Genomic DNA, 26,511 nt, shown 5'->3' with positions numbered 1-26,511 from the left:
AAACATATTTCAAGGAGTAGATAAAAGAGAGGGTCTTTGGAGAGCAAGGGGTACTATGGTAGGCATAATAATGGCTCACCAAAGGATGACAACATCCTAATCTCTGGAACCTATGAATATATCCCCTTACGTGACAAAGAGGCCTTTGCAGGGGTGATTAAGTAATGACATCGAGTCAGGAAGATTATCCCAGATTATCTCATTGGACCTAAGCTAATCATATGGCTCCTTAAAATTGGAGAGCCTTTCCTGGGCTGTGGTCAGAGGAAGATGTGATCAGAGAATAATCAAAGAGATGCCATTCAGTTGGTTATGATGATGGAGGAAGAGGGCCAAGAGCCAAAGAATGCAGGCAGCCTCTGGGAGCTGGAAAAGGCAAGGAAATGGATTCTCTCCTAGAGCCTTCAGAAAGGGATGCAGTGTTGATGATATGTTGATTTTAGCCCAGTAAATCCCATATTAGACTTTAACTCACAGCTGTATGATAACAAGTTTGTACTGTTTTAAGCCACTAGGCAATAAAAAGAAAATACAAGGGCGCCTGGGTGGCTCAGTCAGTTAAGTGTCTGCCTTCGGCTCAGCTCATGATCCCGGGGTCCTGGAATGGAGCCCTGCATCAGGCTCCCGGCTCAGTGGGAAGTCTGCTTCTCCCTCTCCCTCTGTCTCTGCCATACCCCCTTGCTTGTGCTCTGTCTCTGTCAAAGAAATAAAATCTGTAAAAAGCAAATACAGACACCGTACTGAAAACAGGGAATTTAGGAAAATGTACACATACCTGATGCTAGCCCTTTTCTCAGTCAGTTCCCAGAATACCTAAGCCAGGCCTTCTTCACCCTCTAGGCAGGAACCTGGCACAAACTTCTCTAGGAACTCTACCTAGATCTAAAGATAATGACACTGGGAGTTCCAACAATGGCAGAATCTGTTATTTGTTCACCAGAATGTAGTTCCTTTACTCCCCAGACACATAATTCAACAATATTTTTCATTTTTCCTTGAATTAATGTAGACCCACCCAAACAGCTTCTGGCCAGTGGAATGTGGATGGTAGCTGCGATGGAACTGAGCTGCCACAACTGAAAGACAACTGTGTTATCTCTTCCCAGTTCTGCGTTCTGTGACACAATGTTGACAGCATGAAAACTGGCCATCATGGGAGTACTGACACCATGCAGCAAATGCTACAAATTACAGCTTTTTCCTCCCCAGTGAACTGGTTGTTAAAAATATAAAAACTCCTGCATGATCTCCCATGTTAACTAGATGTAGAAGTTCCTTTGATCCCTTCAAGAACAACCAAATGCCCACGAAGATGTTTCTAGCTCATCAGGATCACCAATATTGGACTTTATGTGAAAAATAAACTTTTATTGTGTTAAGCCACTAAGATTTGGGGGATTGTTAACAGCAATTGCCATTTTTACACCAGCTAAGCTGCCTAGCCCGCTACTCTCAAGTACAGCTCATACAGGCAACTCCTGATCATGGATTCAGAGCTTCTAACTAGCTTTTAGAATGCTACCCTTAAGACAGGAGCAATCACGGATTACTGGACATCTAAAGACAGCTCTCACATAAAGACAAAATACAGAGTGAAAGTAACTCAGAGAAAACAAACCAAGTAGGGCAGAGAAAATTTTAAAATATTTATCATTAGTACCAGAGAAGTAATAAAGAAATTGCAACTATAAAACAAGAACAGCATACTATAAAATAACAACATTCAGAAATTTTAAAGGGAGCTCATGGAGGTTAAAAATTTAAGGAGAAATTTTCTAACTCAGGGAAAACACTGGAAAATAAAGTTGGTAAACAAGTCAACCACAAAATAGAGCCAAAGGGCAAAATGACAGAAAAGAGAAGAGAAGGGAGAAAGAGAGAAAAAGAAGAGAAGAGAGAAAATGGAGAAATTTTTCAAGCAGAGAGAAAAAGAATTTCCAGAATAAAAGAGCTTGTCAAAGACTCAGCACAACTGATAAAAACAGCCTCAGAGCAAGGGTCTGTGACACTTTAGAAAGTGCAGAAAAACAAGAATCTACGTACTTGCTGGACACTACAAATAGATCATACACAAAGAAAAAGTATTCAAAATTGCTTCAAGCTTTTTGATAGCAATACTGGAAACTAAAGGTAATGAAGCAATGCCATCAAAATTCTGAGGGAAAGTTATTTCCAACCTAGAATTCTATAGGACAGACAATGTGAAGTTACAGTAAGCCTCTGCAGACAAGCAAGGTCTCAAATAATCTACCTCCTTATGGCCTTTCTCAAGAAGTTACTGGAGGATGTGTTCCACCTCAGTAAGGTAATAAATCATGCAATCAAGCAACAGGAAGTCCAATATAAAAAACAGGCTAACGATATTCCAAAGATAACAGAGACATTTGCCATCCAACAGGTCTAGATTGGGCCTAGTCAAAAGATACCAGAAGATATTTCTTCAGGAACATGAAACTGATGAAAGCATATGATTGAGACAACTGACAAAGATGTGAATTAGTGATAAGTAAATAAAAAGCTAGATCAAAGAAAAAGGCGATTGTTTATTTCCAAGGAAAATAAACCGTGAGGAGAGAAAAAACGAAGCACAATTTACAACATGGTTCAGGGGAGAAAAGCATTTACACAGGAAATTGATGAAAATACCAGATACTGCTCTAACCAATATTATGAAATAACAATGAGAAGAGTGGGAAGGATATAGATGCTGGGCAGGAGAGGGTAGGGAGCTAAATAAACATTTTCAATAGCAGAAGTCAATAGATTATGCCAGCAACTGAAAAAAAATCAGGCAGCAAAATAAGCACATTATTTAGAGATATGTAAATACTGAGTAATCAGTTAAAAGTAATTACCTGTGGGAAGGGGGAAATGAAAGAATGTTATTTTTCATAATAAGCCTTACAGAAGAACTATGAGATCCTTTAACCTATGTGTCTGTACAACTTTTTTAAACAAAGTAAAAATAAAGAAGGAAGGGAGGACAGTATGGAACCTGCAACCAGACTATATGGGTCTGTTCCTGGATATGCTCTTTATTAAATTTGTGACTTTGAACAAGTTAACTTACCCTCTCTGTGCCTGAATAACATAACATTTATAGCATGAATAACAACAATATCTACCTCATACAGTTGTTGGGAGGATTGAGTTCAAATACAAAAAGCTCTTAAAAACAATACCTGGCACATAATAAGCATGGATTAACAATGACTTACTTAAAACATCTATTCCTGGGACTGTCTATAAAATAAGCTCTAGAATTCTAATGACAGGTGTAAAGACCTCATAAGGAGTTTTCTTTTAAGGAAAGTTATCCTTTTTGCACTGTTACTGTTTATAAACAAATTACAGATTATGTAAACTAAATCTTAACTATGTTTTATCAGTGAAAATATTTCTCACATAAACTTCAAGACTGCATTCATAATCACCTTTCTTAAAACGCCAGCAATACTCATCTAAGAAAATCAATATCAGAAAGAATGCCTTACAATTTTAATCAAACATCCAAAGTCTAAGATTAAACAAATCAAGTCTCTGCTGACATAAGACAATTTCCCTTTATTAATCAATTTAATTTAATAGCTTTCATAAAGAAGCCTGGAGCTTGCTTCCGGCAGAACCAATTTCCTAACACTATAGCTTCATCACAGAAGTCAACAGACACATTTCAGTTGGTCACAACTCCTAGATTACATCAGTCTAAAGACAACTAGAGTTACATAAAGGCAACAACTTTTATTGTTTTAAATACTTCTCTGAAAATAAATACTTCTCTTAATGTATTAATGAAAATTAATTTTAAACACTCAGTAACCCACTAACAAAAGTTTCTCTTTTCCTATGCTCCTTTCCTGTTCTTTTTTTTTTTTTTTTAAGATTTTATTTCTCTGACAGAGAGAGAAAACGAGAGTAGGAACACAAGCAGGGGTAGTGGCAGAGGAAGAAGCAGGCTCCCGCCCAGCACGGACCCTGATGTGGGGCTCAATCCCAGGACCCTGAGATCATGACCAGAGCCGAAGGCAGATGCCACCCAGGCGCGCCTCCTTTCCTGTTCTTATACATATGTCATAAAGGTAACTTTAAAACCAAAACGTCCCTCTAGTCAAATAGTAAATATGTCATAATCCTCCTCCCTCCCTCCCACACACACTCGGAGAATTTTTTCTAAAAATGCACTCACTGTCTCTGCTAGATGCTAGAATATCAAGGATTTCCAAGATGAAAGAGAAACAGATCCTTTTCTCTGAGAGCTTAAAACAAGAAATAAAATGAATATAACCATTTAAAACTTTTATTTAGTGTTCTGTATCTTGCCTTTTTTAATATTCCCAAAGAGAAATAGATGCTTTGTAATAAAGGTTAGAGAGCAATGAGTTCCTGACATAAGAATGATACAAATAACATACTACAAGAGGTAAAGGGGAACAGTGATTTTCAATAGCAAGATCATCATCTTCAAAGAAGAGACAGATGTCTAGAAAGAGACTTACAGAATAAGTAGAATTTACAAATTCAAATAGAGAATATGAAGTTGCATGGCATTCAAAGCTAAAAAAAAAAACTAGACAAAAGCATGGGATCAGGACAGCAAGGTGCATGTATGAGAAACAATTAGTTAACTTTTCATTAAAAGTAAGAGAGGTATGAAGGCTAAGCCTCAGAACACCCCAACATTTAGAAACCATGAAAAAGAAAAGGTCCCAGCAAAGAAAATTCAGTGAGTGTGGGTTTTTTGCCAGATTCCTAAGCAGGAAGTCTGCAGAGACTTCACGCTATGTGAGTAGGCCTCACTTTAGCCCAAGTGCATAGAGAACAAGCAATGAGAATGGGGCTACCTTAAATCCCAAACGTGGCAGAAAGAATATTAGTACTTGGCCCAGATCCTTCATTAAATTTCTTTAGAGAAAAACCCTCTGGTATCTTCCCTCACAATGTATAAAAATGTATTAAAGCCGCTTAGCACAATAAAGTGCTCAAAAAATGGTAGCTGTTATTAAAACTCTAAAACTACCACCCACTATACTATCTCCCAGTTTCAGTGGCAAAGACCCTATTTTTTTTTTTAATTTAAAGAACACATAGCTGAGAAGGTGACAGACTGAGTTTAAAATATTTAAAGAGAGAGTCTGAACCATGGTGGCAGCTGAAAGGTCTGAGAACTCAAGAACAAGGTAAAATTGGAGGTGGGGGGGGCGGGGCGGGTAGCTGGAGTAAGAGACCAAGACAACTCAATGAGTAAAGAACAGTCGTCTTTTCAACAAATGGTGCTGGGAAAATTAGACAGCCACAGGCAGAAGGATGAAGTTAGATCCCTACCTCAGGTCATATATAAAACTAACTCAAAATGGATCATAGACCTAAACATAAGAACTAAAACTACAAAACTCTTGGAAGGAAACACAGGTATTAATCTTCATGACCTTGGATTAGACAAACCTTTCTTTGATACAGCACCAAAAGCACAAGTAAAGAAAATAAACCGGACATCAAAATTAAGAATCTTTGGGCTACAAATGATATCAGCAAGAAAATGGCAACAACCAGAATAGAAAGAAATATAAGCAAATCATATACCTGATAAGGCAGTTGCATCCAGAGTGTACTTGACGAGCTCAAGTAGTGGGACCTGGGGAGTGACTGTTAATGGGTACCAGGTTTCAACCGGTTTGATGAAAATGTTCTAAATTTAGATTATGGTGATGGTCATATGCACAACTGTGAATACAATACACTGTACTGAACTGTATACTTTCAATGGGTGAATTTTATAGCATGTGAAATGTATCTTTTATTTCTGTAAGATTTTATTTATTTATTTGACAGAGAGAGACTCAGCGAGAGAGGGAACACAAGCAGGGGGAGTGGCAGAGGGAGAAGCGGGCCCCCCACGGAGCAGGGAGCCTGATGCGGGGCTCCATCCCAGAGCCCTGGGATCATGACCTGAGCCGAAGGCAGATGCTTAATGACTGAGCCACTCAGGCGCCCTTCTTGCTATTCCTCAACACCTACTTTGGTCCCATTGGAGGGATCCTGCACCATTTTCTGCCTGAAATATTCTTTCTTCAGCAGTTCTCATACACTCCCTTACCTCATTCGGTTCTTTTCCTAAATATCACATCCTGAAAGAGGCTTTCCTTGATGCTCTTATCTAATAGTCTCTCTCCCTCATCACTGTTTCATTTTTCTGGAGGCTAGTCACAATTTATACATAGTTTGTTTATTGTCCATGTCCTATCACTAGAATGTAAAACTCGTAGTGCAGGGATGTTATCTGTCTTAGTCATCACAACATTACCTGTGCTTTAGAACAGGGCCACACAAACTAAATATTTGTGGAAGAAATACGGGCTGGGCACAAGAGAAAGGAGAGTACAACAGACAGGTCAGGGAGTATCCAAAAAGACCCCCCGCCTCCTCTCAAAGCCCTATCTAGAAGTGCCTCTGCTTGAAGTCTCAGAACTTCCCACCCATTAGCCAGAATGCTGACCTTCATTCCTCCTACCCTGCAATAGCCTTCTGAGAGTTGTGTGATCTTTCTGTAAAAAAAAAAAAATTTGTCTATCTATATTTCAGTTCAAAGGATTTGGTAAGGGGTAGGCTGATAAGGCAGAATGGGCAAGGAAAAAACAAGTGTAATTTACCCCAATGTGAGAGTTTTATGTGACAAGAGGCTGGAAGAAGACTGGCTCCTCTAGGTGGACTACAACTCATAATCACCTTGGTTTAGCAGCAATGGTGAAGACATCCACAACTCACAAGTACAAAGACAACTCCAAGTGCTCGAGACAAGAAACAATTCTTTGACTTCCCAAAGAAAATTAGCAAAGATTTCCCTTCGGGATGAGAAAACAGAAGGGCCCTCATACACTCAGGTCACATACATAAGTTCAATTTTGAAAAAGAAAGACATACACAGAGAAAACAATGAATGCAAATTACTAAATGCTATTTACATTAATGTATTTTTAAACATTTTAACAACAGAATAGCCAGACATTACCATATTTGTTTTGTTTTGTTTTTGTTTTTGAGATAGACAGAGAGCAGGAGCAGGGGAGCAGAGAGAGAGGGAGAAGCAGGCTCCCCGCTGAGCAAGAAGCCCGACATGGGGCTCGATCCCAGGACTCTGGGACCATGACCTGAGCAGAAGGCAGATGCCCAACCGACTGAGCACCCAGGCGCCCCCCATATTTGGTTATCTTAAAGCCACAAATGTTCTATAAATCCACGAACATTTTCAATGCATTCATTTTATGCTATTAATGCCTAAAAGGTGTATATTCTTCACTGGGACATTATGGGAGGAAATACAATAAATGTTAATAGTTAACTATGAATGGTGAAATTCAGATGACCTTAGCAATCTTAATACTTAAATATTTTCCACATAATCACAAAAAAGAAAATGTATTTAAAAACTGAGTAATTTAAAGTCGACAACTTTACTAAAGAAACATAATACAGCCACCCTACACAAGGCCTTTTGCTTCTTTGAAAGGCAGAGGAATGACCTCTAATATTGTCTTATTTATAACCTTTCCATGAAAACCGAACATCACTGTAATTCCAAACATTTTATTTCTTTCTTTACAATTTTCAACAGGTTTAATATTAATTTTTTAAAAGCAAGACTTCAAGGATACTTCCTACAAAAATTATGATTATACTAGAATATGAATTTTTCGCTGACCCTTTGATATAAGGAATACCTTGAACTAAGATCTTTTGTGGTACATGTTCAGAACCACATATTATCAATATGTGTTTCCTGGTATTAACCACCTCAGAAGCAATGTAAAATTATGGGAGAAGAAATAATAATATCTATTCAAAAGAAATAATGTGCACTACTCAAGAGGGAACAGTGACACCTCTTTGCCTACCCAACATCCACTCCTCTCTTACGCCTTTCCAACAGAATACTCAATTCATTCACGTGTCCACCCTCAGCTCCAAGGGTGAGTCCTGATTAGTGTAAGCTGTTATTTAATCTTGGGTAGAACTAACCAGACTGAAGGGGAAGATATACTCTAGGATGGCAGGGACAGATCACACACTGCTTATAGACTGAATTGGTTACCACTAATTTCAAGGAGGAAACCAGCCTCTGAATAACAACTTTGGGAAAAGCAAGGCAGAGAAAGAAACTGGATCTGTGATGAAGTCATTAATTTGCTGACTCAAATAATTTTGGAATCTACTATTCTGCACTTCCTATTATGTATCCTAATATGGTTCTTTTCAAGCAAATTTAAGTCAGGCTACATAAAACCTTATTTATGCAGTCAAAAGCATCCTAATTAATATGGAAAGAAATCAATCATTTGGAATTCTCTTCTTAACAAAACAGCTCAAATAGTATATGTTAATATGTGTTAACACCTTAATCCTTAGAACTGTTTATAATTATCTTTTGATCATAAAAAGAAGTTTAACTATCCCATCTGCCACACTGTCTGTCTGTCTCAGGAGTCACTAAGAAAAGATATTAGTATACATGGATGCATCTTTCTTAAAAATTTAAAAAGGAAAAAAAACTTACATATATTTATAAATTTTTGCTTTTTATGTCAACAAATTCAAAAAAGGAAAGAACAATCTTCGGTCCCTTCTAGGGCTTGCATTTAATTGACAATAATAATCAGATTTAGTTTATAAGAAAATTGAGGCAATTCATATATATAACCGTTTGTAACTCATGTATGAACAGCGCATTTTATACATGCACAATCTTTTGTATCTGTGGAAACAAGTACTATAATTCATAAAAAAGAAAAACATGTTCACTTTATTTATAGTGACATGTCATGGTTTATTAATAACAAAGGAATCAAAACCCAAGGGTTTTGTTTGATGACTGTGTAAAAATAAATCTGGCTTATTAACTATACACCTCATTAGTTCTTTATGGTAATACACAAATATTGCCAAGCAAATATTAAAAGACTAAAGTTTACTGTTGCCAAGTTGCTGGGGCTAACCATCAATTAAAGAAACAGTTAAACCAAGAAAAAACACTTGAACTTCTGCAGTCATAGCTCAAGGAAATAGAGGGCAAAAACAAGAGGTGACAACATTCTGAGTCCACCTTTGAATTCTTAATATCTGACTCTAGCAGAATGAACCAAAAACTTCAGTTTAGCAAAATAGATGTGTGACTTCATATATATCACACCTCACAGCAGCTGGAAGGCACAATCAAATCTAAAAAATCTAGTAATCTATTACAGCAGGAAACAGAAATCTGCACTTATTAAAGGGTAAAGATGAACATATAAATTGTTGTATTAAGAGGAAGGACGGGGTGCCTGGCTGGCTCAGTTGGAAGACCACATGATTCTTGATCTCAGGTTGGGAGCTGGAGCCCCATGTTGGGTGCAGAGATTACTAAAAAATAAATAATAAATAAACTCTTTTTTAAAAAGAAGGATAAATGAGGAATGGAAATCCAATGCAATAAGGGCAACTGGTTGGCAAATGGTTCAACAGTTTTCAAACTGCTTAGTGCTAAACCATTATTGTTGGAATCAAATCTCAGCATCCTATCAGGATGACACCCTTAGGGGCTGCTTAATAAATTACATTCAAAACTGTCAGTCTTGTTGAATACATACTTCTTAGAAACTTCTTCAGCTTAAAACAGAAACAGCTGAAGTAACAGCTATCCACCATTGCTTTTATCTTGAAGGCATGAATTCTTAAAACCTCCAGTTAATGAAGGACAAAATTTTAAAAGGTGGAAGGAGCCTTAGGAAGTCACTTCTAATCCAAACTCCGTATTAGGCTAGGAGAATCTAATGAATACATTAAGCAAAGACTTTTGAGAGCTTTCTATCTTCAAAACTCAAATGTTGGTTGCAAGGGGTGACACAAATATATCTAAAACATGATACCTCCTCTCAAGGAATCTATAGGATGCCCCAAGGAATTATAGACTGCGAAACCGAATACTGTACCATAATAAAGATAAAAATAAAATCCTAAGAACCAAGAGGAGTCATCCAGCAAAATAAAAAGCTTCAGGAAATGCTTAAGTGATGTTTGAGTTAAATGTGGAACAAGAGGTCAAATCTGGACATTTGGCAATGCAAGGGAAGGGCATTCCAGGCAGTGAGAATAGAATAACTCTGAAGCCCTATACAAACAGACCTCATTTCCAAATACTCTTTCCTTACATAGTCTGCTTTGGCCATGCTGTTTCTTGGTGTTCTTCAAACAGGACAGGATCTGCAAACAGCCATTCCATCCTCAGGGCCTTTGCATCTGCTGCTCCCTCTGCCTGGAATGATCTACCCTCAGATTCCTGCAAGGCTAGCTTTCTTAACCTACTTCAAGTCTTTGCTCAAATGTCACCTGATTTTCAGTGAGGACTTACTTGACTATCCTATTTTAAATTGTCATCCTCACACTCCCTTGTCACCACTTTATTTTTTCCACAGCACTTACTACTATCTGACATGGTATATATATATTCTACTACTTATTAGCTTTGTCCATCCCCCTGCTGAAAGACCAGAAGTTATGTTTGTTCATTTCTAGATTTTAAAACACTGCCTGGACATGGTAGACATGAAATGAATATATGCTGACAAACTGGCTGATGGCATAAAGGAATGGAAAAGATTTCTGCCCTGAAATAAGTTATGTTACAGTACTCTTGACCAACAAAAACAAATATATAGTTGGCAAAACCCAATTTAGGAAAGACTAATGCACAGATACAGTTCCTGGCATTACCACTTCTACATGTCAAGTGAGCACCAGATTCTTCTTTTTACACCCCTTAGCTCCCTGTCCCCAGTAACACTGTCACTAACGCAATGGCCAAAAATGACATGAGAATTGCCAGTGATGCCAGGCATCAGTGCCTTCCCACAGTAACCTTCATTGCTACCTCTAAGCAAAGGTAAAAGGTACTTCTACTTCCATTTTGGACAAGAGAAAGATGTATTCCTGGATTTCCAAAAAGTATTGCAAAATACTTTTTCTATACTGCCAACATATGACCCAGGGAATACGGTTTTAAGAAAAAGATTCCTCCAATAAAGACCAATACTGTATTTTAGGCAAATGGGTAACAATTTACAGCGAAGGGCATTTTTTTTCCCACTCAGAAGGATCAACTATGATTTTATTCTGGGTGAAAAAATGACATCGAGTTCGTAAACAAGAGCATTAGTATTTGAATTATACTATACTAAAACCAAACAGGAACAGAAAAAAATATTCTTTATCACCAGCAGAAGCAAAATTACTTAAGGAAATGAGGAATAAGCTCAAGATTTCTCACTTCAGCTAACACCTCCACAGACTGCATTATCATTTTAAGCGTAGTGACATTTTCACATTTAATTTTTAACGCAGGCATCATTTCCATCTGGGGTTCATCCGCACAAAAGTGCTAGCCTTGGCACAATTTCAATATTTAACCGAAAGTTCATTTCTGACTATAAGCAAAATGCCTCGATACGACCCAATAGTTAATACCTCTACATGAATCCTTAACACTGGCAGCTCAATTTTACGTTTTACCTAGTGGTGAATTTTGCCTTCAGACAGACACCTATGTCTGTAACCCTCCCTCAATCATCAAGAAATGACTTATCTTTACCCCCCCTTAAAACCTGCATTTTTTTTTTTTGCAACACCATTTACACTCCACAGAGAGTTTTACGAATATGACCATTCTTCGTAAGTAGAAGAACAGCTACAAACGAGACCCCATTCCCTTAGGTAGAGAAATGCCAAACCAGCAGCTGCCATCCTAACTTTCAGGTAGGGACAGTCACAGCTGTCACGGGTCAAACGTCGCCAGTTATTATTGCAGGACCTCCTTCACGGCCACTAGGGGAAAAGCCCCATAAAACAATGTTCGGTCCTCACTGATCTTTTTCTCTAATAAGGAGACACCTGAAAGTCACACTGGGTGGCCGATGGCTGTAACGGCAGCACTCAGGGGAGACTGTGCAGAGCGAGCGCTTAGGCGAAAGCAGGAAGCCCAAGTTCCTGCGCGACGAGAGGACTACCGGGAAAAACAGGAGCCCATCTGCCCACAGGAGGAGAGAAAGAAGTCGGCCGGGAGAGGCTGCGAGTCGGGGAGGTGGGGCGGCGAGCCCCGGCCGCTCCGCGCTCACCGAGCCGCGGGCGGCCGGGAGGCCGGAGCGCCGGGTGGGGGGCGGGCGCAGGTGGGCTGCGGCCGCCCGACCGCCGAGGGCCCCCCCGCCCCGGGAAGTCCCCAGGGCCTCGCCCGCGCCGCGGGGAAGCCGCCCAGCCCACAGACGAGCGCAGGAGCCGCCGGGGCAGAGCCACGTCGGAGGACAGAAGCGCGGCGGGAGGTGAGCATCCCGCTTGCCCCCGGCGGGAGGCTGACAGCCCGGGAGCGCGAGGCGGCCGGGGGCGCGCGAAGGGCCGCCGCGCGCCGGAGGGGGTCGCCCTGAGGGCGCTGCCAGCCGCCACCGACTCCCCCTCACGCGGATCGGCGGCGCCGGGATACTCACGTAGGGCTGGTAGAACTTGGAGAGCCGCGGCTTCCCGTGGTTGTTGAAGATGAGGATCGCCTTGATCATGGCTGAGCCGGGCCGACCGGGTGGGCGCTGGGGGCCAGGGCGGGGGCGGGCGCGCTAGCCTCGCCTCGGGATCTCGCCGGCGATCCTTCCCCACCCGCCCCCTCCCGCACGCGCGCGCGCGCGCTCCCGAGCCGCGGGGCGGGGACGGGGCGGGGCCGGGGCGGGGCCGGCGCGAAGGGAAGCGGAAACATCTCCAGTCCCGAGGCCGCTAGTCAGAGAGGCGCATGCGCACTTGGCGGCGCGCGGTTACGCGGTTTGCAGACTTCTTCCGGAGGATTGTTGCCGTGCAAAAGCGTAGGTGCGGTATTAACAGTCAGGGCTCTGCGACAGGTCCCCCGTAGAGGACCACCCGCCAACTCCCAACTTTCACCTTTGGGTTGGGTTCCCCCCACCACCACTCCGGCGCGTCCTTAGCGACGCCCCCGGCGTAAAGCCCGCCCATTGTTGAACACGCCGAGCCACCACTTCCGCCCTCTCCTTCCACTGAGCAAGATGGCTGAGGAGCCGGAGTCCGCGTTGCAGCTCCCTCCCTCTGCTGCTGCTGATGGCGAAGGACCTACAGAGGTCTCCCCAGAAACAGCCACTCCGGAGCCCCCTTCTTCCGCCGCGGTCTCCCCGGGGACAGAGGAACCTGCCGGCGACACGAAGAAAAAAAGTAATTTTGAGAGCAGTTTCTTTCTAGGCAGAGGCGGGAGGTTTAGATTGCGTCCGACTAGGTCCCTGGCGGCCGATAAAGGGGCAAAATTTAGAGGAGGGCTGGTCCCAGTCGTAGCTTTTGCCCAGTGAGGAGAGAGGAAGGGTAGTTTTCGGCTTTCGGGACCTTTGAGTTGAGAGTCTCGCAGGGGAGCCGTCTCTGGACGCACCTTCGCGGTGTGGTGCGGGTCCTTGGCCGCCACAGTACTTGTTACACTGCATTCCACTCTTCCTTTGAGTTGGCCAGACTGCGGGCTCTTTGAAGGTGGGAGCCGAGTGGGATCTCGGCTGGCTCCAGGGACTTAATATGGGACGTAATTATTTGATTAATGACTTAAGGTTTTAGGGATGGTCGGTAGCAAATCTGGATTAGAATCCACGCCTTCCGGCAAGTTCGCTGCTTCTTACGTCAACTGCGTGTGAATTCACTCCTTGTACCAAAAAAAACCCCAAAAAACCCTGAAGTTTTACCAAGTATGAAGAGTGGTAAGAGAAAACCAAAGGCATAGGTATCGCCTTCTCCTCCGCCCTACCCCAAACCACCCCAAAGGTTTGGAACTTTTATAAGCGAGTCATTTCATTGCTTGAATTATTCCTCGATCCTTCATTGCTTGAGAATTGGTTCGCCATTGTAAAATATGGAAAATCCTAAGGAGATCACTTGTCCTTGAGCATTCTGTGTAGAGTTGCCTCTGAGAAAATCCTCACATCAGCGATTACGATTCGGATTGGTTGACCCTAGGCCTCGGTTTTTCTCAGTACAGAGTTTTAAAGTATGGCTATGGCATGTTTTGTACTCCGTGATCTCACAGCCTTTCTATAGAACTTCCGCTTCTGCTGCTTTTGGAGAACGGTCTCCTGGCACTCTCTCCCTTCGAAGTCAGACCACCTCTACCTTCGGGGGGAAACTTACTCTGTCATTTCCAACATGATGCCCTAGTAGAGTAACAGAAGCTTGTGATTATTTCTGTAAAGAAGCACTAGAGTCTTTCTGAAGAATTCCATGATTTTTACAGATTCTTGCTCGGTTTTTTCCTCATTTTACTATAAGCAGAAACAGACTTTTCCAGGGTTTTTTGTTGTTGAGAGTTTTTTTTGTTTGCTCGTTTTTTGGGGGAAGGGGGTTGACTTTGACAGCCTTAGTCAAAAGCTTACTACTTGACCCTGAAGATAGCTGAGTAAAACAGGCAAAAAATTAATGGCCCATAACCCGGATATGGCCTCAGGTTATATGGTATGTTTTCTTTGGTCTGCATAGTTTTCTTTTTCCTTAAACCACCATTGAAAAATAGTATTTTCATTTTCTGGCCCTTGGGCATTTGAGTTTGCCTCTGTGATGAAAAACTTAGTTTCTAGCTATTGAATTTCTACCCTCAAGTTACTGTCCTTTTTTGAGGACCTCTTAAGGAAGAAGCTTCAATATTTCATATGCTCCACCTTTAGTTTAAGCTACAGAAGAATAAGGATTCCTGAAGCTGACCAAGGTTGTTGGTCCTTAGGAACTAATTAGGATTACTTGGGAGAAGTTTCGACCTTACCAATGCACTACTTAGAGAAGATTCTAATGTAATTGATGTGGATACCTGTATTCTTGTAAATGTTAATTCTAATGTATAGTTATAGTTGAGAACTCTAAGCAAATCACCTTTAGAATTAAAAAAAAAAGTTACAGCTGTAACTACAGTAAGTAACTTTCCTTCTTTAGCTTCTTGCCTTCCCGCTTTTCTTCCTTCAGTGTATATAAAACTCAGTATTTTCTGCCTCACTTGCTGAAATACCCAGGTCCCAAGGGATTAAGGGAGGTAATGGAAGCTGAGTCAACCAAAATCTCTGTTATCTCCCAGTTCATTAAATCACTGAAGCTATAATTATTAAATGGAGAAAGGAAGGTAAACTTTCAGGAAGATAAATTGTATGTGTCCTGTGTTCTAAGTACCTTCATTCCAGGGGCAAACTTAAATAAATTGACTGCAGTGACCTGGTGGGAATCTCAATTTTTAATACCAAAGAATGAAACAAGGAAGATGTAGTAGCATGGAGCTAACTTTAGGGGGCAGCAGTACACTATTTTGCTTTCAGTATCACTTTTGGAATTGTAGATACCTGATTTTTTTTTTCAAGATTTTATTTGTCAGAGAGAGCACAAGCAGGGGGAGCGGCAGGCAGAGGGAGAAGCAGGCTCCCCGCTGAGCAGGGATTCCCGATGCAGAACTCGAATCCAGGACCCTGGAATCATGACCTGAGCCACCCAGGCATCCCTGTCTGGATTATTGAAACTTGATTTCACTGTCTGAAATCTTTTGGCTCCTAGTTGTATTTTCTTTTTAATACTTTTTATTACTTAATATTAAGTATATTGTAGAAAACTTGGTGGTTACAAAAAGCACAAATAAAATCAAGTGATCGTCTGTAATGTCACTACTGAGAAGTAGCAGTTTGGTTCATATTCCACATTTCTGTGAACGTGTGTTTGTGGTGGTTTTAATGAAATTGATATCCTATTGTACATTGCTGTTTTGTATTTAGTACATTTTGATAACTTGGTCATACTGTTAAGTATGCTTTTATAATGTTTCTCTCATGGCAGCTTAATAATCTTAGGGTTCAGTAAGTATGAGTTATTAGCTGATACTGTTCTAAGTACTTTACATGTATTAACTAATTTAATCCTCACAACAGCCTTGTGAGGTAGATGATATCCTCACTTTACAAATGGAGAAACTGGCACAGGGTGATTAAAAGCTTGTCCCCATATATATCCCTAGCAAGTGATAGAAGCAGGATTTTGAACCCAGGGAATTTAGAATTTTGTGCTTTACTATATTATATAAATTGTATCATAGAGTGTAATGTCCTTTATTTAACCAATTTTCTAAATATCCTTGCTGGGTATTTAGGTTTACCAAGGTTTTGTTTTTTTGTTTTTTGCTTTTTTCCTTGTAAAAATAAAATCTTCAACAGAGGTGAAATCCTTCTAAGTGACTCTTCACATCTCATATTTTCTTAGACTAGATTCCTAGAAGTGTTACTGAGCCAAAGTATATCTTGAAGTATTTGGATATCTATTACCGTAATGTTCTTCAGAAAGGGTATACATACAATTGTGCTTTCCTAACAGCAATATTTTTTTTTGAGATTTTATTTATTTATTTGAGAGAGAGGGGGATAAGAGAGAGCACAAGCAGTAGGGGAGTGGGAGAGGGAGAAGCAGGGTCCCCGCTGAGCAGGGAGCCCGCCCGACATGGGGCTCGATCCCAGGACCCTGGGGATCGTGACCTGAGCCAAAGGCAGGCGCTTAACTGACTGAGCCACCCAGGCGCCTCTCCCAACAGTAATATTGTCTGTACCCTTGTAATTTTACTAGTTTGCCCATTGAAAAAGAACATAACATTATCTTCGGTATTTTTTTCTTTTCTATTATCTTTTCTTCTATCTTTATTTCTTTGGAATTACCTGTTATGTCCAAATGCATTTTAAAGGTCAGTTTCATGGGGAGACCTTTGTGGAACTGTAGAATCAAGGGGAAAAGTCCACAAAAGCATGAGAAAGAATATTACCAAACATTTCTACATCTTGGACATGCCTCCAGTATCATAAATACATAAACTGTATATCGATTAAAGGTTTAAGTTTTTGAAGTCTTTTATATCACATTTTCTTTGGGTGGTTCGTTGTAATTGCCAGTGTTTTTTTCTTTGACAGTTGATGTCCTGTTGAAGGCTGTGGGAGACACCCCTATAATGAAAACAAAGAAGTGGGCTGTAGAGCGAACCCGAACCATTCAAGGACTCATTGACTTCATCAAAAAATTCCTTAAGCTTGTGGCCTCTGAACAGTTGGTATGAAAGCAATGGTGATCATTTCCCTGCGTAAATTCACAGTAGTTCCTAGGCAACTATGAATAATTGTTGTACACAGAAATGAATATGGAGCCACATATGTTCCTTTAGAAATGTCTTTATTTCTTTTGTTGATGGGATTCCTGTACTTTATTGAATTCTCTGTGGAACTCTGAAATGAAATGATTTTTAGATTTGCTTTTATGGTGCAAACCACTTTTTTACCTACTGTATTGGTTTGTTTGTTTTTTCTCAGTCACTGCCCATGCAGAAAGATCTCTCATAAAACATTAGTACAGAGAAGTTCTGGGATTTTTAAAATTTGTTTTGCTATCAGTGTTCCTTCCCAGTATTCTTGAGGTAAGCAATATATCTTTTGCAATGTCATGGAAGAACTAGGAGAGATACCTATTTCATAGTACAGTACATGGTAAGCACTTTGTGGTGGTGTTTGTAAGGATTAATATTTTATTTTATTTTTTTTTTTTTGAAGATTTTATTTATTTGATAGAGCAAGAGAGCACACGCAGGGGAAGAGCAAGAGAGCACAAGCAGGGGGAACAGGAGAGGGAGAGGGAGAAGCAGGTTCCCCGCCAAGCAGGGAGTCTGATGCGGGGCTCAATCCCAGGACTCTGGGATCATGACCTGAGCCGAAGGCAGACGCTTAACCATCTGAGCCATGCAGGTGCCCCAGGATTAGTATTTTAAATGCCACTGGTTTTTAACTTGGTATTTTACTACAGAATTTTAAATGGCTACATGTATTTGGTATTTCTTTTTTTGTCACGTGTTATAAGTAATATATCAGACACCTTTATCTGCAGATCATAATCTTGGTTGGTACTAACACGGGTAGTATATGAGTAGTTAGGTAAATGAAGAATCACTAAGTATTTTTAAAATACAAATTAGGATTTGTATGTATTAGTGTTGGGGAGGGATATAGTTGCTTATGAACTTAGAAGTAAGAATGCATAAAATGAGTGAATTAATTTATTAAAGTGGTATGTGTTGGAATTTCTTTCTTTCTGTCATTGAGGAGGAAAATCATGTTTTGTAAGAGTGCCATATAGAATTTAATTAAAGAAATGCCAGAGATGGATGCATATGGTAACTAAAACCTCAGGAGCAGAGGACTTGACTAGCATCCAAGTCTAAATGGAAAAGTTAGGGGACTGAAGACATAGACTTGAGAGAAATGAGTAGAGGCTATCTGTGCTAAGGTTGCAGCCTGAAGAGTTGGTGAAATAGAAAACCAGAAGAGTACCAAAAAATTAAGGCATTACTATAAGAAATTTATGAAAAGAAGATGAAATGCTGCTATGTCCTATGTTAAGAGTCTTGACTCTTTGTGTTGCCTATATTCCGTAGTCTGAAAGGACTTGATGGATAGCAATTTGTATTAGGTTGAACCATGTAAAATTGCCATCAGTCAATCATTATAACATAGAAAAATGGCAATTTCATGTGGTTCAACTTTATTTTTATTTTTTAATGGGATTTTTTTTTAAGATTTTATTTATTTATTTGACATAGAGAGTGAGAGAGCACAAGCAGCAGAGGGAGAAGCAGGCTCCCCACTGAGCAAAGAGCCTGATAGGGGCTCACTCGATCCCAGGACTCCGGGACCATGACCTGAGCTGAAGGCAGATGCTTAACCGACATGAGGTGTCACTCATGTGGTTCAACTTTAAACCTTTGTAGTGAATCTGATTAGTTCTTTCCATTTAAGCAGTAAGAAACAAAGTAGAATCATCTGTCACTTCCCTAGACTGAACTAGAACTCACATCTGACTTTCATCTGGCTGTACCCCACAGTATTTTAAGCAAAATGGATGTTAAGGAAAACATATGCTAGGGATTCTATGAAGATAGCAGTGGTGTCAGAGGCATGATTGGATCTTCAGATTCCCACAAAAATGTTTTCTTTTTTTTTTAAAGATTTTATTTATTTTTCAACAGAGAGACAGCAAGAGAGGGAACACTAGCAGGGGGAGTGGGAGAGGGAGAAGCAGGCTTCCCGCTGAGCAGGGAGCCCAATGCGGGACTCGATCCCAGGACCCTGGGATCATGACCTGAGCTGAAGGCAGACGCTTAACGACTGAGCCACCCAGGCGCCCCCACAAAAATGTTTTTGACTAGACAGCAAAACCAAGAAACAGTTGATCCGTATTTATAACAAACCAGATAGGGGAGTATCCTCATGAACCCTAAAATGCATGGTATCACCAAATGTCCTGAAAGAAGCAACAGGATTGGCACCTGGCAGTACTGAGAGAAGGAAAGCCGGTGTTCACGGGGAAGGAGAGCAGGCCAATTTAAGTATGGTAGCTGAAATTGAGAGGGTTTGCTCCTCTCTGGTAGCAGGTGATTACAATGCATCTGTCCCAGGGAGGACTGAAGAGGCTGGAGCAGTCTAGCCCCAGAGGGCTCTCCAAACAGACTCAGTAGGGCTCCCTTGCAGGACAAGACCCCACACTGAGGAGGAACTTCTGGAAGTGAAACAGAATTGAACAAGGTTAGGAACATAAGAGAAGGAGAGAGAAAGACCAGATAAAGAGGAGGGGAACAGGGTGGAGAGCTAAAGTTAAAACTAATTACATATTAAAATAAGCAACAGAGGGGCTCCAGCGTAGCACAGTTGGTTAAGCATCTGACTCTTGGTTTCTGCTTGGGTTCTGATCTCAGGGTCGTGAGATCGAGCCCCATGTCAGTCTCTGCCCTTGCACAGAGTCTGCTTGAGATTCTTTCTCTTCCTCAGATCCTCCCACTCATGCTCTCAGTCTCTCAAATAAATAAGTAAATCTTTAAAAAAAAAAAATAAGCAATGGAGAAGTAGAGTGTCAAATCCCATACAATGTTATAAGAAAGAAAAATAACTTCTAAAGACGATGAAGCCATGCCAGAAAGATGTGCCTGTGATACAGGTCGGTAACTAACTTAATATTTCAAAACGAGCTAAAAAACATTAAGAAAATGATACAAGATGTGAAAGAACAATAGGAATTAGAAAAATAGCATTAGAAAAACTCAGTTGAAGTGACAGAACTCAGGGAAAGAATTATAAATAAAAGTTATTTCAGAAATGGAGATTCGAGGGGTGCCTGGGTGGCTCAGTCGGTTAAGCGGCTGCCTTCGGCTCAGGTCATGATCCTGGGGTCCTGGGATCCAGCTCTGCATCTGGCTCCCTGCTCTGCGGAGAGCCTGCTTCTCCCTCTTCCTCTGCCTGCCACTCTGCCCTCTTGTGCTCTCTATCTGTCAAATAAATAAATAAAATCTTAAAAAAAAAAAAGAAATGGAGATTCAAGTAGGAGAAACATAAGAGCAAATAACTGAGAATGCCTTAGGAAAAAGAGAAGGCAAAAAACCCAATTTTTTTTTTTAGGAGAGAGGCAGAGGGAGAGGGGGAGAGAATCTTAAGCAGTCTCCACGCCCAGTGTGGAGCCCGACACAGGGCTCGATCTCACAACGCTGTGATGAAATCAAGAGTCAGACACTTAATTGACTGAGCCACCCAGGAGCCCAGTAAAGGCCAATTTTTTTTCATCAGAAAGGTAAAAATTTCAGAAAAGGAGGCAAATAATTGAGTATGAACAAAGGAAAGTGAGCATACGGTTAACAGGAGTTCCTGAAAAAGCAAAGGAACAAAACAAATAACTAAAGTATAAATCAAGGGAAATTTCTTAATAAAATTTGAAACAACATATTGAAAAGTTACCTGAGAATATCAACAAAGAATAACAAGCACCAAGAAATATTCTGGTAAGATTAACTAGGCTTGAAATAAAAAGAAAAAACTCCTTTGGACACATAGGGAAAAAAAGACATGACTTTGAAAGAAAATTAGATTATCATCAAATTTTGATAGCAAAGTTATAAGGAAAGAAACTGTGAGATAAGAATTTTATATTCAACAAAGCTGACTTTTAAAGTATTTATTTGAGAGCGAGAGAGAGGGCGTGTGCATGCGAGCCTGGGAAATGCACAGGGGGAGGGAGAAGGAGAGATCTCAAGCAGACTCCAACCTGGAGCACAGAGCCCAACTCAGAGCTGATAGCAAGATCCTGAGATCATGACCTGAGCCAAAACCAAGAGTTGGATGCTTAACTGACAGAGCCACGCAGGCACCCCCAAAACTGATTTCAATAGACATAAACTATTAGCAATGTGCAAGAACTTGGAATTGTTCCCATGAACCTTTCCTGAGGAAGCTACTACAGAAAGAGCTTCATAACAATGAAAGTAAAGACCAGCGGTTTAAAAACAAAATCATTTTTTAAAATAATTTTATCTTCCCGAGTTGTAGCATTTAGCAAAAGATTGCATTGTGAACATTTTACTTCCATGGAATTTTAAATTAGGTGTATTGCTTTTTTTATTAGTTGCTTTCAATTGCTAATTCCTGTTACACGACGTTGAGTTCCTGTAGTTCTCTACTACGTCTACTCTACTGTCCCCTCAACACTCACACTCCTTACTTTTTCCCCATTTGCCTCCAAAGCCCTTATTATTCTCTTCACCTAGTTAAATTCTGTTTATTTCTCAGGTATCTCCTCCAGGAAACTTATCTGACCTTTCTGCTAGGCCGAACTAATGCCACATCTCTGTGTACTGTACACCTTGTTACGTGCACTTGTCCCATCCGCATTCTTATCTGTGTGTGTCTGCCTCTCCATTAGATCAACAACTCATTGAGGGAAGAGATCATAATAATCTTCATAGTTCCACACTTTGTGCAGTTTCTAGCACATAGGAGACACTCATTGACTATTTGCTGAAGTAAACTGTCCTTGAGAGTCTTTATCCTAATTTAAAATGTACGAAGAGTAAAATCTCTGTCCGCTCCAAGTGCCAGGAACTAAACACAAATTATGTGTTATAGAAAATTCACATTAAAATGTACACTGATTTCTGTTCTGAGTTTTTATGTTAGAACATTACTCAGTCCTAACGATGAATTGATAATTAAGCATGGACTATTTTGAAATAAGTTAATCATAACTCGTGTCTATTGAATACATATACCAGGCACTGACACATGATGTGTCTTATCTCATTTTATCTTTCCCAGCAGCCCCATGAAGCACAGGTACTGTTATTTTCCACACTTAAAATAAGGAAACAGGGTGAGAAAGGTTATTTGTATGTGGAGCCAAGATTCAAACCTAGATCTATCTCAGTAGAGCTTCTGTTTTTAATTACCACACTATATTGCCTCGGGGAGAAATGGAAGCAATATTTATTCTTGTGATACCTGGTGACCCGTGTAGTATCTCTCAACTAACTATTGCAATACAGTTTTTTTTCTTTTAAGACTATGTTAAGCCCAGGAAATTTTAGTCTTAGAAATTGATTACAAAGGAAAATTGAATGTTACCTGCAAATAATGTTTTCTTGTTTTCTAAAAAGAAAATTATCAAAAGCCACTTTGACACTGTGACCTTTTGTTTCAGGATCTTCAGAAATGATTTTTGGTTTTGTTTTTGGTTTTTTTAAAGATTTTATTTATTTATTTGAGAGAGAAAGTGCACAAGCAGTTGGAGGGGCAGAGGGAAAGGGAGAAGCTAACCTCGCTGAGCAGGGAGCCCCATGTGGGACTTGATCCCAGGACCCTAAGATCATGACCTGAGCTAAACAAAGGCAGATGCTTAACCGACTGAGCCACCCAGGCACCCCCAGAAATGGGGGGGGGGTGTTGTTGTTTTTTTAAGATTTATTTGACAGGGAGACACTGTGAGAGAGGGAACACAAGCAGGGGGAGTGGGAGAGGGAGAAGCAGGCTTCCTGCTGAGCAGGGAGCCCAATGCGGGGCTCGATCCCAGGACTCTGGGATCATGACCCGAGCGGAAGGCAGACGCTTAACGACTGAGCCATCCAGGTGCCACCAGAAATGTTTTAAGTACTAGAAATATTTTAGTAAAAATAGACTAAACTGAAGCATTGGACAGTGAATCCTTTAAAGAATAAGGCTTTGTTACCTTTTTACTTCATTTATGTTATTTTGGTTTTTTTTTTAACCTCACATGGCTGAAAGTGACTTAGTAGTGGTACTCTGCCTGAAGTTCAGTACCTTTGAGAGTTTTCAAAGGTGATAAAGGTAGGGGCGCCCGGGTAGCTCAGTCGTTAAGCGTCTGCCTTCGGCTCGGGTCATGGTCCCAGGGTCCTGGGATCGAGCCCCGCATTGGGCTCCCTGCTCCACGGAAAGCCTGCTTCTCCCTCTCCCACTCCCCCCGCTTGTGTTCCCTCTCTCACTGTGTCTCTCTGTCAAATAAATAAAAGTCTCTAAAAAAAAACCAAAGGTGATAAAGGTAAAATACACACACACACACACACACACACACACACACACACACACACACACACACACACACACACACACACACACACACACACACACACACATATCCAACCATGCGTGTCATTTACCCCCCCTCCAAGAAAATGCACAAGTAGCTCAAATATTAAAATTTCTTGATTTTGGACTCTGTGTAGAATTTCATTAGGAGAAATTCTGTCTTTAATTATGAGTAAGTAGAAAAATTAATATTTCCAATAATTACTTTCTTGAATAAACCTCCAAATGCTATTTGTAAAGACAATATTTAAAAGTTTCTTAGTTATAAAAAGTTGGGAACCACTGTTCTAGGACCAGAAATTCTGTTACTTTTACCAGAGGACAGATATGATTGATCTTTGAGAGATCTCATTAGTTGAGTAAGTTATTAGAATTAGGAGTCTGGGGAAGCTTTTTTTCGATTCTGAAGACAAATTGGAATAGCTGACAACCCAGAAGAGTGCAGTTTAATCAGGGTACCATTAAAAATGAATCATCTTTTTTTTTTCTTGCAGTTTATTTATGTGAATCAGTCCTTTGCCCCCTCCCCAGACCAGGAAGTTGGAACCCTCTATGAGGTAATACATCAGTACTTCGTTTTCTAATGGAGTATGCACATCTGTGCATATTATGTCATAAACTCAACATTTTAAGAGATGATATGGCATTCTTAGCTGTCATGAAAGAAGAGATTACTTTGTTATATCTAACACTTAGAACATAGTTGGATCTCAAATTACAGTGATGGAAGAATTAAGAAATGAATAATACCAACAGAAGATGACTTTGAAGTACAGTAATCTAGTTCTGCCTCCCAAGATGTTGAAAAGGAAGGGCTACATAATAAGAATGACTTTATTCGACATTCTTACAGTTTAATGGCCATAATCATTCGAGTGTGCACACTAGCACCACTACTAGAAAACAGTACATACCTTATCATCAGAGATGTAGGAAAGGGACAAGATAATATGCAAGCCCACCCATTCCTAAAATGCTAGTTTTTTGTTGTTTTAAAGATTTTATTTATTTATTTGACAGAGACAAAGCGAGAGAAGGAACACAAGCAGGGGGAGTGGGAGAGGGAGAAGCAGGCTTCCCGCAGAGCAGGGAGCCCGATGCGGGGCTCGATCCCAGGACCCTGGGATCATGAACTGAGCCCAAGGCAGACGCTTAATGACTGAGCTACCCAGGTGCCCCCAAAATGCTATGTTTTATTAAAATTTATGATTATTGATATGAGTCCAAGAGTAACCTGGATCTGTTGAAAGAGTCTTGTAGATACTTACACGGATGAGGATATTTATGATATACATAACATTTTTTTCCTTAGTTTCATCTAGGGATAATAGAAATTATATGGAGTTTAATTTATTGCCTTTTTTTTTTTCCTTTTTGTAGTGCTTTGGCAGTGATGGTAAACTGGTCCTACATTACTGCAAATCTCAGGCATGGGGATGAAGTACAGAGAAAAAGCTCTTGCTAACCAGATGAATCTTCACAAAGCAAACAGCTCTGGAAAAAGTTGATACTTGTGACAAGAGACTTGTGTATGTGATTTACACAGCATGTATCTACTATGAATCATGTTTATGCATAAAGAAATCCATAGAGTAGATGGACTCACAAAAATGTGATTTGTATTAATACACAAATCATCATAAAAGATTGGCTTTACAGTATACCCATTACTACAACTATTGTTCCAGATCAGCCACCAAGGAGTTGAAAAAGGAGCCTAAGACTGTAGAAAACTTCTTTGTTACCAGTTCTCAGTGACTGAAATTGTTTACTTGTAGAGAGAACACTCTGCTGCTTTTTTTCCCCACTGTGAAAGTCAGTTTTCTAAAGGATTCTTTTTGTGCGTATTCAGGGAAGTTCAGTCTGTGTGAGGTATGAGGTGTACAGTTAGATCTACAGTGTTAGGGAACTTTGTCCCATTGATCTGCTGGCTTTATGTCCTGCACAGTCCAGTAGAGGGCAGCCTGGCTGGCAGAAGGAGTTAAGCAGTTTGGTTTTACACCTTTGCCAGATGATAATGGAGGAAAATAGAGATTCCTGCTCATTTCTAGCAAACATCTAGCCAAGAGAGCATGCATGTTGAGACACTGGAAAGCTGCTTTAGAGAATATGTGTGGTTTAGAATTATTTTATTGAGAAACAGAAGGAATTTTACAACTTCTGGACAATTGAGTCAAACTTTTCAGTCCCACCATTTAAATGATTGTGAGCCCTAATGGTTGTAACTGTGGTGTTATTTTGTGTCTTATTTTTACAGGGTCAGAAGCACTCGGTAAACCTGGTGACATCTTTTGAGTTTTTTATAATCTGTTTTCCAACTTGAAAATACTCGACTAATTGGATAGCCTTAGAGTCTATATGTATTTCATGCTGTGACTGAAAGTCCCATTTTCCCTGATGCTATTTGGTAATTCCTTGAAGTGAGATTCGGTATTATATCATTCTGTATCATAGTGGTAATGTAGCATTTCAAAAAGCATTCCAATAAATTGAATGGAATGTCCAAACAGGAGCTAAGATGTATACAAGAATTCTGAGTGTTTATTTCCAGGATAACAGGGATGTGTGATTCTGTCAGAAGACTTCGAACTACACTCTTGGGCCTTTAATCCCACAATGTGCTTCATGGTTACTGATCTGCCCTGTATTAGCCTTAGGGTATGCTGAGGAGCAGTTCAGTTTACAGTGATGAAATCACTGTTCAGTTCTCATTCTTCTGCCCAAGAATGAATTTTTTTTATGAATTTTATTTTTTTTTTAATTTAAATTCAATTAGTTAACATACAGTGTATCCAGAATGACTTCTTAAGTTCCCTTATGCCGATGACCCTGTGTAATAAATCAGTATAGCTAGTAGTTAGCACTGGAATAGTCAGGTCGAATTCTGCAGATTAATCTTGTAAAACTGGGTAAGAAATTTGTATATAGGTGGAGAGCTGGGAAGTATATTTTGAGTCAAATAAGTTGGATATAGAAAAGATCTGTTCGGGCGCCTGGGTGGCTCACATGGTTAAGCGTCTGCCTTCGGCTTAGGTCATGGTCCCAGAGTCCT

The 26,511-nt window shown here is 40.3% G+C and overlaps 2 protein-coding genes across 5 annotated transcripts in view; one reads left to right on the top strand and one right to left on the bottom strand.

Moving 5' to 3' along the window:
* The window catches only part of AP3S1 (adaptor related protein complex 3 subunit sigma 1), a 66,703-nt gene extending 54,029 nt beyond the window's left edge, over positions 1-12,674 (bottom strand). For all 3 annotated transcript variants that reach the window (XM_088023237.1, XM_028092637.2, XM_088023236.1), the window contains exon 1: positions 12,504-12,674. In XM_088023237.1, the coding sequence (XP_087879363.1) occupies positions 12,504-12,572 (69 nt within the window). In that variant the 5' untranslated portion in view covers positions 12,573-12,674. The remainder of the gene's footprint in view (positions 1-12,503) is intronic.
* A 164-nt stretch (positions 12,675-12,838) lies between these two features.
* Positions 12,839-25,971, top strand: ATG12 (autophagy related 12). Of its 2 annotated transcripts, XM_028092639.2 has the most exons (4): positions 12,843-13,227; positions 16,968-17,104; positions 23,954-24,016; positions 24,840-25,971. In XM_028092639.2, the coding sequence occupies exons 1-4, from the start codon at positions 13,065-13,067 to the stop codon at positions 24,897-24,899; spliced, it is 423 nt and encodes a 140-aa protein (XP_027948440.1). In that variant the 5' UTR covers positions 12,843-13,064; the 3' UTR covers positions 24,900-25,971. The 2 variants fall into 2 exon arrangements, with proteins under 2 accessions (XP_027948441.1, XP_027948440.1); XM_028092640.2 differs by lacking the exon at positions 23,954-24,016 and having other exon boundaries at positions 12,839-13,227.
* Positions 25,972-26,511: the final 540 nt, after the last annotated feature.

This window comes from Eumetopias jubatus, unplaced genomic scaffold, assembly GCF_037043125.1.
Source record: "Eumetopias jubatus isolate StellerSeaLion01/CBP00866 unplaced genomic scaffold, mEumJub1_p1.0 scaffold_5, whole genome shotgun sequence".
Classification (NCBI taxonomy): domain Eukaryota; kingdom Metazoa; phylum Chordata; class Mammalia; order Carnivora; family Otariidae; genus Eumetopias; species Eumetopias jubatus.
Note: the sequence above shows the minus strand (reverse complement) of the source record. Positions and strands in the feature narration are given on the sequence as shown.

Bases quoted from the DNA above. Each gene is read 5' to 3' on its own strand.
- ATG12 (XM_028092639.2), top strand. From the start codon at position 13,065: ATGGCTGAGGAGCCGGAGTCCGCGTTGCAGCTCCCTCCCTCTGCTGCT. The intron at 13,228-16,967 runs GTAATTTTGAGA...TTTCTTTGACAG, and splicing joins CGGCGACACGAAGAAAAAAA to TTGATGTCCTGTTGAAGGCT. The intron at 17,105-23,953 runs GTATGAAAGCAA...TTTTTCTTGCAG, and splicing joins TTGTGGCCTCTGAACAGTTG to TTTATTTATGTGAATCAGTC.